The 15,296-nt window shown below is 38.6% G+C and overlaps 1 protein-coding gene across 1 annotated transcript; it reads right to left on the reverse strand.

The window, feature by feature from the left end:
- Positions 1–5,402: 5,402 nt before the first annotated feature.
- CENPS (centromere protein S) lies at positions 5,403–13,455 on the reverse strand. The gene is made up of 5 exons (XM_014057035.2): positions 13,438–13,455; positions 11,993–12,116; positions 11,229–11,262; positions 9,687–9,753; positions 5,403–5,735 (listed from the first exon to the last, which is right to left on the reverse strand). Exons 1-5 carry the CDS (start codon positions 13,453–13,455, stop codon positions 5,577–5,579), a joined length of 402 nt encoding a protein of 133 aa, XP_013912510.2. The 3' UTR covers positions 5,403–5,576.
- Between the last annotated feature and the right edge of the window lie 1,841 nt (positions 13,456–15,296).

Raw genomic sequence — 15,296 nt, forward strand, 5'->3', positions numbered from 1 at the left:
AAATCCAAGTATATTTGTTTCTAACAACCAGGTGTGTCCACTGAAGCACTAAATAAGGAATATATCTAGAACCACAGGAGATATTTCACTCTCAATTGAAGGCGACACAAAGGTTAGGGACATGTAGTAATATTTTATTTCCACACGGAACAATTGTATGGGGAAACAACTCAGCACTGGCAAAAAACAAACAAACAAGAAAGACGAGCTGGCACACACAGCAATCTTAGCTTGCCCGTAAGCCTCTTTTATGGAACTCTTAAAGGTGTTTCCTACAGTTTTCTTGCAATAGGATTTCAGATGCTCTCAAACGTGGCTTCTGCTTTTGTTCCCTTGCCAACCCCTCTAAGTGGCACGCAACGATTCTGTCAATACAAACATGGAAACTATGCTTTTAGTGACACTTAAAATAAAGGCAGTCAAAATGCAGTTTGAAAGTGGCACTCCCACAATTCCAGCAAGGCTTTTTTGAGGCGTCATACGTTTTAAGTTTAGAGCTTGACTCCTGGCGTTTTCAATATGTTTGCAGTAGCCCCACAAAAAGAGCCTACCATAAGCATAAAATATTAGCTTTCTCCTTTTTGCTGTATTTTTTTTTTAAATCACATTCTCAACTTTCGGAATAAGAATGTGCCTGAAATGTGATAGTCTAAGCCTGCATAAAACCCAGGAGCTTGAGATGACCAGAATAAAATGGTCTTTGAGCCACTGAAGCAGAAGGAAAAAAGGAATGCTAGTTTGCTGACTTCTTTTTGTAAACATCCTTCCTTAATCTTACAGTATTTGGTGATTCAGTTATTTCTGTCTGTATTGTCTATTTGGGCTGCTAGTGCCACTTAAATTAAGTGTTTCACAGAAGTTCATTAGAAGAAGGAATAATTTCATTTTTTTTCCCTTTGGGAAATGGCTTCGATAGGAATTTTACAGACACGGCATCTCTACATTTTTTGTTAAATTAAGCAGAAGCCTGAAGACGTTTACAAGCATGTTTTGCTGATGGATGTTGTCAAGGTAAAGGTTCCCCTCGCACATATGTGCTAGTTGTTCCCAACTCTAGGGGGCGATGCTCATCTCCGTTTCAAAGCCGAAGAGCCAGTGCTGTCCGAAGACGTCTCCGTGGTCATGTGCCCGGCATGACTCAATGCTGAAGGTGCACGGAGCACTGTTACTTTCCCACCAAAGGTGGTCCCTATATTTCTACTTGCCTTTTTTACGTGCTTTCGAACTGCGAGGTTGGCAGAAGCTGGGACAAGTCACGGGAGCTCCCTCCGTTACGCGGCGCTGGGGATTCGAACTGCGGAACCGCCAACCTTTCTGATCGACAAGCCCATACAGAAGACCAAATGGGAAACGGTTCTTTTCGTATATTCTACATTCAGCCAAAGTACATTTAAAACATGAGCAAAGTTGTGTTTTGTCACACAAGAGATGGGGGGGACGATGGTGGGCACCATTAAAAGCCAGCAGGAGCTCCTGCGTGGGGGTGAGGAGATTCAACAACAATATAAACAAACTTTTCGGTAGGTACACTTCTAATACCAATAGAAAGTGAAACTGAATTACAGAAGAGGGTTTACTCCCAAAAGTCACCAGTCAGATCCACTCTTGTGTCCATCCGGGCAGGAAACAATTGGTTAGCAAGAGGAGAAGGTTTTCCAGAAAAAGTTTTTACAGGACGGCTTCTCCCTAGTTGGGGGCTGCGGGGCAGGCACCCTGTGTCCCCGCGGTCCAGCTCCAATCTTCTCCTGCCTTGACAGGTGAGATGTGTTCATGGGCGAGGATGCCCGTTCAGTCAGCCCCGAGAGGAGAACCAGTAACTCCTTCTTTTCTAGGTCTGCTGGTGCCTGAAAATACTTGCAAACGAAGCAAAAGCGAATTAAGCGTTGTTGTGGAAAGAAGTGAGGAAAAGCAAGGCTTTAAAATTTAAAAGCTGGGAGATTTGATACATTAATACAATCGAGCAAGCCCAGAAATATTTCAGGAGAAGAGTCCACTCCTCTGCTTGCAACAGAATCCCTTATGCTTGACTAGGCTTCAAATTTGGGGCTTAGACAACTTAGAACTACGCTGCCTTCATCTGACCTAAGCATAGTACACAAAATTGTCTGCTACAACATCCTACCTGTCAACTACTACGTCAGCTTCAACCTTAATAATACAATACATACACGCTTAACGTAAACCACTCCAAACTCGATTGCAGAAAATACAATTTCAGCAACAGTGGTCAATGCCCGGAACCCCAAAAACATTAACCTTAGACTGTCTACTGTTGACCTCACCCCATTCCTAAGAGGTCCGTAAAGGGGGCGTGCATAAGCGCACCAGCGTGCCTACCGTCCCTGTCCTACTGTCCCCACTTATTTGTACTCATCTCCTTTGTTCGTGTCCATGTTTATACTTACATCTGTTGTCTTATATATGCTTGACTAAATAAAATGAAAAAATGAAAATTAAAGATTGAAGCTGCCTTGCCTTGAGATGTGGCAAATAATCCGGTTCAGTTTCATGCACAGACCCTTCCTTATTCCTGAGACCGGACATGGAAAGGCTCAAATATGCCCTGTAAGGGCTTAAGGACGTTTCAAACTGCTCTAGATCTAATGTCTGAATCGGCTCTCCTTATAATTAATCCGAACAAAGTACTATTAAAAATGTGGCGAAACGTAAACCGTGAGATTTTGAGGCTTCCTCTTCCCATGTTCTCAAGAAGGGAAAACGTATCTCTGTGATAGTTTCAAAGGATGCTTCCATAGCTGAATGACTATGCCTTGATTCTAAAAGCCATCACATAGAAAGAAAGTAGCATGCCAAGGAAAAAAGCTTTTACCAACTCAAAGTTTCTTTTGAGGTTAGAAATTAAGCAAGCAGGATTCCTCGCTGTGCTTTCCTTCGAACGTACCATAATGTCTGTTTCATTTATAAAAGCGCTCTATGAAAGCAACAGCTATCAGTCGCTAAATCTATCAGGCTGCCATGCTGCAGCTTGTACAAGAATTTGGAAGAAAAATAAGATTTTGAATGGTAGCTTTCAATGGAGTGGTCTTTGAATCTGTTTCGGAAGTACCATAATTCAAACATTCCAATCTGAAAACTTTTTAAAACATCTTTTTAAATTCTTTCTGACAACCCATAGCCATTATTCTGATGAAGGTGAAGATGTAGTGGGTCTTTTTAATGAGACTTATACAATGGAAATTCAAGAGAAAGCTTATCAATGCCTCAGAGCTATTTCCTGATTCTGACAGGCTATTTCCTGATTCTTTGTATTATTTTCTCCCAATTTTTGCTTTGAAACAGTATCACCTTAGCATTAGTTATTGCCCCTCTTCTCATTAAAATGTGTCCAAAGCAGGATCCCCATCAAGGTGTAAACACATTTTAGACACATTCAGGGTACAAGAAAAAGCAAATCATTTAGCCAATAATGTATCCCCCAAGCTAACCCAGTGGACTTCAATTCAAGCTTATTTTAAAAAACTCCGGACCGCAACTTCCATGCTATCTATAGTTGATGAATATTCTGGCTTTATTTTAACAGCAAAAAAACCCAGGATTTCTTCTGCCCTTGGCTTACCTTGTTGTGTTGCCTCAACAGCCCTTCTGGGACAGGAAGTGCACCCGTTCTGTCACTCCCCATGGGCCTGGGAAACAGGACCAGCCCCAGAAGGAACAGGCAGAGTGAGGAGAACGCTTGCAACGCCATTTAGCTCAGATGTAGTCTGAACTTCACCTGCTTGCAAGTTATATGTTGTGCTTTTTTAGACATTGGGAGGGGGGAGGGAGATTTTCTGTTTTCCAATCTGCTAGGTTTTATGAGCCATTCACTATCCCCCACCTCACCCAACCATCCTTTCTTTCCAAACTCTGGCAATGACGCACAAGCCGGGCCGCAATTAAGTCTCCAAATTGTGCATTTTGTACACTTTAACCCTTAATTAGAGTCTCTGGGTGTCAATCCCATTAAAGCACATTTGCCATCAATTTAAGCTGTATGTGCATTTTTATTTACTAAAAAAAACACCCCTCTCCATCCGACTAAACCTCATTTCCTCACCATTATTCCCACAATGATTAGGACACTTTGAGTACAAAATAGTGTGATTTAGCAACGTAATGATTCACTGCTGCAAACTGAGCAGAGGGGAGCAAGAAAGCCAACTCAAGAGAACTACAAGTCTTGAGATGGTTTTATAATGAGAAGCAAAAGCAAAAAAGTCTGCTATTAATGATGAAAAATTTCCAAGCAAAAATAAAAACAACAAAGGACAAAATGGTGGCAAAAATCAGGCAAGGTATATAGTACAGATGAAACCTATTCAAAATTAGAATGAACCCGGGGAAAGATTCAAAATAAAGGCAAAATTTGACTACTAGTTTTCCCTACAAGAGTGGGAATAACAAAGGTATTAGGTAGAAGCAAATGAGACAGTCTATAGTGGGGAAGGCATGTTACAGGGAGCTAAAATATTAGAAGGCACACAGAAAATCAATAGACTTTGTTTCTCATAATACTGGATTGCTGTATCACCCAATAAAATTGGTTGTCAGGAGATTCTGTAAACAACAAACTAGCATTAGCTCTTATACAATGTGGAATTGATTGATGACATTCACTGTCATAAGATACAGTGAAGGTTCCTTAGAAGTCCAGTTATGAGGACAAAATAAAATAATCCAGGATGGAAATGTTTAATTTTGCTCTGTTATTATTAATAAAATGTTTTATTAACTGCAATATAGAACTGTCCAAAAAGAAAATGCCATTCAGTGATGTGCAGGGATCACATATATCATTTTAAATGTATAACAATCACACTTAAGACTTATATACCGCTTTACAGTCCTCTATGCGACTTACAGAGGCAGCCTATTGCCCCCAACAATTTGGATGGAAGGCTAAGTCAACCTTGAGCCTGGTGGGATTTGAACTACCAAATTGCAGGCAGCTGAGTCAGCAGAAGTAACTTGCAGTAGTGCACTCTAACCACTATGCCACTGAGGCTCTGTATAATGTATATTGTGGTTGGACCTATTTTGTGAAAACCTGAAAGCCAATTCGAATGAAAAAAATATGTCTAAAATATTTTCAAGAAGGGGCAGGAACTATTCCTTTATGAAAGCAGGAAAGATCTCAAGATATGTATTTTTTCCTTATTCTTCTCCAGTGCCTGTAGCTTTACTGATGGTAGATGCTATTACGTGTCCAATTTCCAGCTGCCAACTTTTCTTCCTAGGAAAATTAGTACAGTGTAAAGCCCTGAAAAATTTGCTCTTAAGATTCCCAAATATTTTGTCCAGTGAGAATTAAATGTGCCTTTTGCTGTTTATAAGGTATGCAATCATCATTCTTCAGGTCGACCTCTTTCATCTTAAATAACTCATTTCCAGAATCATCCAAGTTCCCCATTAAGGTATATTTCTCTTTTCCCAATGTTTATTTATTTTCCAAATACACAGTGCTTATTTAAATTTTTTTTAAAAATAGAATTGTAATCGAGGCAAGATGACACTGAGGAACTGGGCTTCATAATGAATGTGAGAAATCCCCATCTTGACACAAGCAAAAGTGAGTTTTATGCCATGTTGGAATCTTCATTCTCGACTGCCACAGGTTCTTCAAGCTCATTTGAATTTCTTCCCCCTTTCTTAGCAGCAGATTTCTTTTTCTTTTTTTCTTTTTGTTCCAGGTTATTCAAAGAAAGCCCATCACTCTTCTGAGTAATATACTTCAACTAGAAATATAGAGAATGTCATCAGTCACCTATTAGTGGCATAGGTTCACCAGACAGCCGGTGAAACAGAAAGCAATGCACAAATACATCCAATGTACAGATAAACATGAAGATCTGTAGGCAGGTTGACATCCAGTGGTTCCTCAGCCTGGAATAATACAAAGTCTAATAAAACAGCAACTAACTGCTTGTGGTAATAGATAGCAAGCTGTGATAAAAATCTATTGGATATGTCAATTATTAAATATCTGGCTACAAATGCATGCCTTGAAAAGTCAATGCTGTTTAATTGTTTCTCCCACCCAATCCAAGCAGAGTTATAACAGTTAACACGTATCACATTCAAGTATCTTTTTGAGAGAGCGGGGGAGGGAGAAATGTTTTCCTCCATTCAGTTTTATCTACCAATGCATCTACTGGTTGATTAGTCAGACTTTTCATTTGTTTTATAACGTTCATCCAAGGTAGGAAGGACGGTAGATCAGCCTGCACGCAAATTTACTGTATAACTCTTTCCCCACCTTTAATTGATTCAATTTGTTGCAAGGTGATTTTAAATGGTTATTAGATAGTAGTAGGAGACCTGTTCATAACATGAAGAGCCAAATTTGATCCCCAGCAATTAAAAAGGGTTAACTGGCAGATGACATGTCGAGCAATGTGTAACCATAATGAAACCACAATGTTGAACATTCTCCATCATCAGCCTTGCTGGCTAAGAAAAAAGATGAGATTTCAGCAATCCTTAAACTTCTGGCCTGAGTTGGTTTAAGGCATTTTCCTAATTGTAAATATGCTTATGTCCTCTTCAGATATGGTGGCTAACTGTTGCTCAATTCATTTTTGACAAGAGGAAAAAAAAACCCAGACCTACTGAGATTAGCAAATTACATATGTACTAAGTGTGAGCCAGGAGTGTTTATAGGAATTTGGTTCAATTTATGACTCCCACGTATAACCCGATCCATACACTTCAAAGCAAAATAAATCTCATTTGTTTCTGCCAGTTTTACTGATAAATCTGTTGTTAGGATGACTGCATCTTGTTTCAATTTTCTTCTGTATAAAAAACAGCTTATTGGAGCTATTTGGCCCATGACAATACATATCTTATTTTTTTTCTTCTTTTACATTACTCCTGTTTTATAGCATCTATAGCTTCTCTTCTGTTTTCAATTTATTTGCTGTATGAATGAATGATGGGGCAAGTGCAAATGAGTTCTATCAGGATATAATGTGGCACTATATTCTCAACAAAATTTAGCTTTAAATAGAATAGTTCAATCAAAGGGTGGTGACTGAAATAGCAATTCTATATAAAGAATGGCATCCTAATTTGTTCCCCATAAGCAAATTCCTCCAACTTTACTAAGAGTTACCTTTCAATTGGAGGAGGTAAGAAGATGAGGAAGATGAGGAGGAAGGCTCAAATGTTACTTGATCCTTCAGAGATTCTGGTACAGGTGGTCCTTGCCTTACAACCATTCATTTAATGACCATTTGAAGTTACAACAGCATTGAAAATTGACTTATCACCATTTTTCACATTTACAATTGTTGCAGCATCCTCATGGTCATGTGATCAAAATTTGGATGCTTGGCAACTGGCATGCATTTCTGATAGTTGCAGTGTCCTGGGGTCATGTGATCATCTTTTGCGACTTTCTGACAAGCAAAGTCAATGGGAAAGCCAGATTCACTTAACAACCATGTTACTAATTTAACAATGATTCACTTTACAACTTTGGAAAGAAAAGTGGTAACATGGGATGATATCCATTTAAACCGTCTTGATTAGAAACTAACTGATCAGTAAATTTTGGGTTCAATTGTGGTCCTAACTCGAGGACTACCTGACTATTTTTCTTCTCTGATATTCTACTGGCCCAAATTCTTTGTAGGAAAGAAATTCACCAACTATAAATAAGACACTGGTACAATTGTAATCCTGGAGCACTAGAATAGCTATTTTGCTCTTCCGTTCTACATTCAATTAAATTGCTCTGCAGCTGTTGGTTCAAGGACACACAACTCAGCTGAAGGCTTCAGCCCCACCCCTTCCCTGCCTTTAGAAAATAGCTAAGTATTGCATGGTGAGGAAGCAGAGAAGTGTGCCCTGCTGGGATTTAAAATTAGCAGAAACACTGGCTCTGTTCCTTTGAAGCTGAAGATCTACTTTAAATAAAAGAGAGACTGCATGTATCAGTAGCTGATAGGGCAGCTTATAGACAATGCATAATAAACATGGGAGAGAAAAGCCAGAGAGGCCTTTGTGCTCATCAGCCAACTTGACAATCTGCAGGAAAATATAAGTCTCCCACATTCACTCCCAAACATAAACACCACCCATAACCAGGTACTATCAAAGGCATCAAAGCAGGACTATTTGTAGTCCTTTATTTTGGGGTGGGAGTGTTAGGGCTGTGTGTTAGAAAACAAAAACAGAAACACAAGAAACTACTGACTTTGCATTGGCATCTCTAAGCAGGTGGAAAGTGAGAAGCAAGGCATCCATCTCTGGCAGGTACTGAAGGGTTAACTTTGCAGCCCCCAGTAGCCATTCTGGCAGACCCAAAAGTTACGTTCTTCAAATAAAGTGAAGTCGGAGAGAAATTCCAGGATGAAAGCAGAATTTACCCCTGAAGTTTAATTACCTGGCTTATGAATCAACTTCTACATTTATAAATTGCTGTTACAAAAGAGGGAACCTTGAGCTTTTCAGTAAGAATTGACATTACAGGGTCAGTATCATAATCTGAGCTTAAAGCAGAACGTCAGAAAGTAAGCCACTTGTACTCCACAGCTGTTTCTAAAGCCCAGGATGGCCAGGAGTAAGACAAAAGAGGCTTTTCTTCTTAAAGCTACAGCATCATAAAAGTAACGGGCACAGGAATTTCCAAACTACTGTTTGTAGTGTTCAGTGCACTACAGGGAAAAGGTCATTGTGTGATGACAGCCCTTTCAGCCTGTAGTACAGTTTAAGTTCTTGTATGTGTAAACCTGTAAAGTGCCACTAGCTTTTACAATATGGTGGCTTTCAGCCAGATTTCCAACTGTTCTGATATCAAAAAACAGCCCCTAATATTTTAAGACCATCGCACTCACTAATGCTGTTCTTGTTCTCCAAAGCTGTTAGTAACTTCCAGAATTTGAGAAGCAATGTAGCAGTTCAATCAATTAAATCCATGATGCCAAGAAGTTCCTGTATAGATATGTCCCCGAGGACAGTGGCCTGTGTGGGGTGTATATCCATGTATGCATGTGTATGAAACAGGCAAAATGACAAATGCAGCATTACACTAAGAGTTAGAACTTTAATTACAATGCTGCAACCACCATCTTGCCTGTTTTGTCCCTTCTGTGGAGATGCCACTGTCTAAAAGTACTGGGAAGCAATTGTTTTTATGATACTTGTATTGGCCTATAGGTACTTCTACTCTACAGATAGTCCTCAACTTACAACAGTTCATTCAAAGTTACAACAGCACTGAAAAAAGTGATGTATGATCATTTTTACACTAATGTCCGTAGCAGGATCAAAATTCCAACACTTGGCAAATGACTCATATTTATGACGGTTGCAGCGACCGGCGATCAAGTGATCACCTTTTGTGACTTTCTGACAAGCAAAGTCAGCGGGGAAGCCAGATTCATTTAACAACTGCTACTAACTTAACAATGGAAGTGATTCACTTAACAACTGTGCCGAAAGGTTGTAAAATGGGGCTAAATTCACTTAACAACTGTCTCACTTAGCAACAGAAATGCCAGGCTCCGTTTTGGTTGTAAGTCGAGGACTACCTGTATTCTGTCAAATATACTGGCAGCCAGCCTCCGTAAACTAGCATACCATCACCATCCAAGCAGCCTCCAGCGTTTAGAAGAAACATAACAGTAAACAAGGCGTTCCAAGTGAAACCACAGATCCAAAAGGGAAGGGTCCCATCTCACCAATGAGTTACTCCTTCGAGCCAAAAGTTTCACATCTTCAACATTAACTGTACTCCGTTTTCCGTGCCTATGAGAAGGAGGAAGTCATCAGGTTAGAAGGAGATTTCAGGAAAATTGTCTAATCTTAAAATCTTTTATCAAAAAAGTTGCTTGAGCATAAATCATTCAAACTTTTTCTACAGATGCACATTAACAAAGTGAACGTTTTTACGCAGTGACAAATAGATTATGTTTTAAATGCTTTGTCCAGCTTTTGGGATTCCCCCCTCCCTACAGTTTGCTGAGGAAGGCCCCTGATTTTGCCAGCCTTCCTAGATTTCTTTTCAAGACTAAATTGACAATTTGTCTATCAAGCTTTGAATGATAAATAGCAGGGACATTTTGTTTCTTCCGTTTTGATGTTTATCTATGTAAAATGAAATGTTCCCTTGGCAACTGATACACTGTGGAGAAAGTTATCAAATTACCACTCTGTACTACAGTAATTTTCATTGATAATAGGAAACTGACTGCATTACTTTGTAATTCTGTAATTGTATTCTATATACAAGAAACATTGTTTGTACCAAGGGAAGAGCAGGCCTTGAGATATTTCCTGTGCAATAGTGCAATGTTTCATCTTATCTCCCCATGGTTCTTGAGACTCTAAAATAAAATTATGATAAATGGAAGTGAGGGGGTAGAGAAGGAGAGAATTATCTCAGCAAACTGGGTGGGGGGGGGAATCCCAAAAGCTAGACGAAGATACCACTAGATATTAAAAACCAGGTTCTTTGTGCGTCATTCAAGTTCCGCTTGATTTATATATTAACACACCTGCCCATTATATAAAGACATTGATTCAGAAGTGCAATGTGCAAAATGAAAATTGACTTTCATTAACCCAGAAAAATGGACACAAAAGTAAAATGTAAGTGGAATGAGATGGGGGGGGGGGGCAGATGCAATTATGACTAGCTAAAAACAGATACTGCAAGGAGAGATCTGATCTTGTGTCAGTCTCATGTTTTTAGACAAAAAAAAACCCAGATGTACAATTTTTCTACAGTAGAAGAGAGCAATAGAAAAAACTAGGCAAATACAAGAGGAGGGATTGAGGAGGGCAGGTCTCAACCTGGCAAGAAGATTAGATTACAACACCTTCCAACCCAAACATCATCCAGTTACTTCATTAAGCCTATGGAATATTTTGCTGTTACAAAATCTGTATACTTCTAATATAATATAAAAGCATGCTCTCTGTCTCTTCCATTAGCTAGCACCCTTCTCAGTCCACCCTTTTTTCAAGAGCTTGGCGCCAGATACACAAGTAATTTAACACAGTTATTAAATAAAATATGAATTAATGCAGTGAAATAAAAGTCCCAGAATTCATTTTAGAACATGCTTGCTAAAAGCCAGATGGTTGAAAGCAAGCGGCTAAGAGCATATGTAGATATGACACTTAATAGAAAGCAAAAGAAAAATATTTTTCTATTTGTCTTATCAGACAAAGATACATACTGATTATTGTTAAGTATTACCTCTTTCCAGAATACTTACTTGGCAAACATTTCAAGGTCCTTTGAAAACATTTCTGAAAGGGAAAAATTAAAAGTATCTTGACATGTTTTCACTTGAAAAGCAGAGCCAATTTCAACACAAAAAGCTATAGGTAAATCATCACAGTTTAATGTAACCTAGCTTCCAAAATTATCATAAACAGATTTATTTGTAAACAGCCCCAGCTTGTTAGTTAGGCGGGGATGAAAACTACATCGGTTATAGAATAGCAGTTTTGTAAGCTAAGAAAAGATCTAATAAAACATTCCAGAAAAATTAAAAGCAATTTATCAAGGGTAACAGAATCAATGAAAGGAAAAGAAATATACCCATAAGAATAAATATTCTGAGCTAAAATTCTGGATCTTATTAAATACTTCAAAGTGCACAGGAGGATGAACATAGCACCTATCTAGAACTCCTTAAAATGTTAGATTTGCACTGCTATGTGTTCCAAAGCATGTTTTAAGATCAAATCCACAATCTGGGAGGAGTATGTGACAAAATGTAGATGATGACATCACACAAATGTACATGATGACTTTACACAAATACGTACATACCAGTAGTCCTGTATGGATCTGAAGCCCCTTCTTTGCCACTGGTAAAGACGTCTAGGGTACAACTGCTCTCTGGTTTTAACTGATTTTGCTGAAGGATCTGTGCATTTTCTCTAGTTTTACTAAGGTTATCTCCAAGTTTATTCCCAGTTTGGTTTGAAAGGAATACTACAATACTGAAAAGATAAGGAAAAGGAAAAGTACCGCATTGTCTAAAGGTGATCTCAGAAATAGCTGCAATGGTCTGTCTGCTAAACTGAATGTTTTTATCTTCAGCAACTTCCTCACACAGACGAGCAACAGTGTAATGAAAAGCCGCTTTCAACCTCTAGGAAAAACATAGTTTAAGGAGAAAAAGTTACCAAATTATTATTTTATGCACTGGTGTGTGTACATATTATACCAGGTCTTCAAACTAACCAAATAAACTCAATACATAAATACATAAATGAAGTATGATACCCAAAGTGATCAGGAATTTGGGGTTCTTTCATATCCCTTTCAACATGGTATAATGGCATCCATATCTGTTTCCTAAATCCAAGCCGGATTTTCAATTTTTCAGAAAAATCAGCATTTTTTACAAGTTTCCTAACTGCCTTGCCTTGTGTAAAATATCTGAAAACTGTGTGTGTGTGTGTTTTTACGTGTTTATTTTTACGTATGTGCATATATAGAGTAGAATAGAACAGAACAGAACAGAGGATAGGATAGAATTCTTTATTGGCCATGAATTTGTCATATATATATGTATGTATGTATGTATGTATGTATGTGTATATATATATATACATATATATATATATATACATACATACATACATATATATATATATATACACACACACACACACACACACATACATACATATACATATGTACGTGTGTGTATCCACACAAACATTATTTTTGGTATATCCATAAAAAGTGAGGTCTTCCAGACAATTTAATATATTGACATTCAATATTCACTATTTATATTATTTCTCTTCTGCCTCTGACACTTGCTTGCCTCTGCTTTGCAAGTAAAACAGTAGTCTTATTATCATTTCCTTTTAATTTTTTCTTTACACATTATATCAGCATTTTCTCTGAACAAAAAATAAATAGTATAGGGTGCAAGGCCCAATAAAGCTCACTCTCTGTGTGTGTGCGCGGGTGTTTATACAATACAGTGTGTGCATTTCTATGTTTATATCTATGTATAAGTGAAGGGGAAAAACGGTCACTCCAACCACTCTCATTCCCGATATTCCGCCCCCAAAGCACTCTGTACATGCTCAAGGGACACGCCCAGTTTCCCTCCTCCGGAAACTCCCCAAAGGCAGGCCCTCTGCACATGCTCAGAGACCTCTTCCATCACCAGCAACAATGCTTCTCCCCGCCCCCAACTCCCCGGTCTCGTGGAATACTTCAACAGCCCAAGACACGGCGCTCTGCACATGCTCAGAGGCACTGCGTCTCATTTCCCCCTCAGGGTTCCGGCAAACTCCCTCACGGCCGCGGCGCATTAAAACAATAAAAGTTAGCGGGAAGCGAGCGAGAGAAATAGCCTCCGCGGGGAATTTTCAGCCGTGCCCGGGCTCTCTGCACATGTTCAGGGGCGCTCTTTGCCGGGCGTGAGAGAGGAGGAGAAAGGGGGAGGGTACCTGCGCTTCAGCTTCCATGGCGACCAAAATGGCGGCGTTTCCCGCCTTTTTTTTCTCCTCAGGCGGCGCTGCTGAGGGGCGGAGTCGCCAAGCGCAATCTCCGCCCCGAGAAGAATGGCCACGCCTCCCACCCGGTCCTTTCAAGTGTTGCGCTATAAGCCCCATGAGGATGGAGGAGGATGGGGTTAGTAGTCCCGCTGCGGAAAGCAGCGGCGGCGGGGGGTTGGGGTAGAGGGAGGGGAGAAGAGGGAAAGGGGTCTGAGCTGGCCTGAAAACGACGTGAAATGGAAATAAAAGTGTGTATTTAATAACAGGTAGCAGAGTAACAGGATGGGAAGGGACCTTGGAGGTCCTCTAGTCCAACCCCCTGCTCAAGCAGGAAACCCCATGTCATTTCAGACAAAGCGTTGTCCAATCTCTTTTTTAGAATAAAACAGAATAGAATAGGGAATGGAATGGAACAGAAAAGGAATAGAATAGAGAATGGAATAGAAAAGGAATAAAATAAAATAGAATAGAATAGGGAATGGAATAGAAGAGGAATAGAATAGAATAGAGAATGGAATAGAAAGGGAATAAAATGGAATAGAATAGACAATGGAATAGAAAAGGAATAGAATAGAGAACGGAATAGAAAAGGAATAGAATAGAATAGGGCAGTGTTTTTCAACCTTTTTTGTGCAAAGGCACACTTTTTTCATGAAAAAAATCACGAGGCACACCACCATTAGAAAATGTTAAAAATTTTTAACTCTGTGCCTATATTGACTATATATAAAGTAATTTTCCCAAGGCACACCTTACACTATGTCATGGCACACTAGTGTGCCGCGGCACAGTGGTTGAAAAACACTGGAATAGGGAATGGAATGGAATAGAAAAGGAATAGAATAATGGAATAGAAAAGGAATAAAATAGAATATAATAGGGAATGGAATAGAAGAGGAATAGAATAGAGAATGGAATAGAAAGGGAATAAAATAGAATAGAATAGACAATGGAATAGAAAAGGAATAGAATAGAGAACGGAAGAGAAAAGGAATAAAATAGAATAGGGAATGGAATGGAGAATGGAATAGAAAAGGAATAAAATAGAATAGAATATAATAGGGAATGGAATAGAAAGGGAATAAAATATAATATAATATAATATAATAGGGAATGGAATAGAAGAGGAATAGAATAGAGAATGGAATAGAAAGGGAATAAAATGGAATAGAATAGAATAGACAATGGAATAGAAAAGGAATAGAATAGAGAACGGAAGAGAAAAGGAATAAAATAGAATAGAATAGGGAATGGAATGGAGAATGGAATAGAAAAGGAATAAAATAGAATAGAATATAATAGGGAATGGAATAGAAAGGGAATAAAATAGAATATAATATAATAGGGAATGGAATAGAAGAGGAATGGAATAGAATAGACAATGGAATAGAAAAGGAATAGAATAGAGAACGGAAGAGAAAAGGAATAAAATAGAATAGAATAGGGAATGGAATGGAGAATGGAATAGAAAAGGAATAAAATAGAATAGAATATAATAGGGAATGGAATAGAAAGGGAATAAAATAGAATAGAATAGAATAGGGAATGGAATAGAAGAGGAATAGAATAGAATAGAGAATGGAATAGAAAGGGAATAAAATGGAATAGAATAGAATAGACAATGGAATAGAAAAGGAATAAAATAGAATAGAAAAGGAATAGAACAGAATAGGGAATGCAATAGAATAGAGTAGGAATGGAATGGTTTAGAACAGAACAGAATAGAATTTTTTATTGGCCAAGTGTGGTTGGACACACAAGGAATTTGTCTTTGGTGCATAGGCTCTCAGTTTACATAAAAGAAAACATGT

Source organism: Thamnophis sirtalis, unplaced genomic scaffold, assembly GCF_051295495.1.
Source record: "Thamnophis sirtalis isolate CommonGarterSnake01/CBP01778 unplaced genomic scaffold, rThaSir2_p1.2 scaffold_15, whole genome shotgun sequence".
Lineage (NCBI taxonomy): Eukaryota > Metazoa > Chordata > Lepidosauria > Squamata > Natricidae > Thamnophis > Thamnophis sirtalis.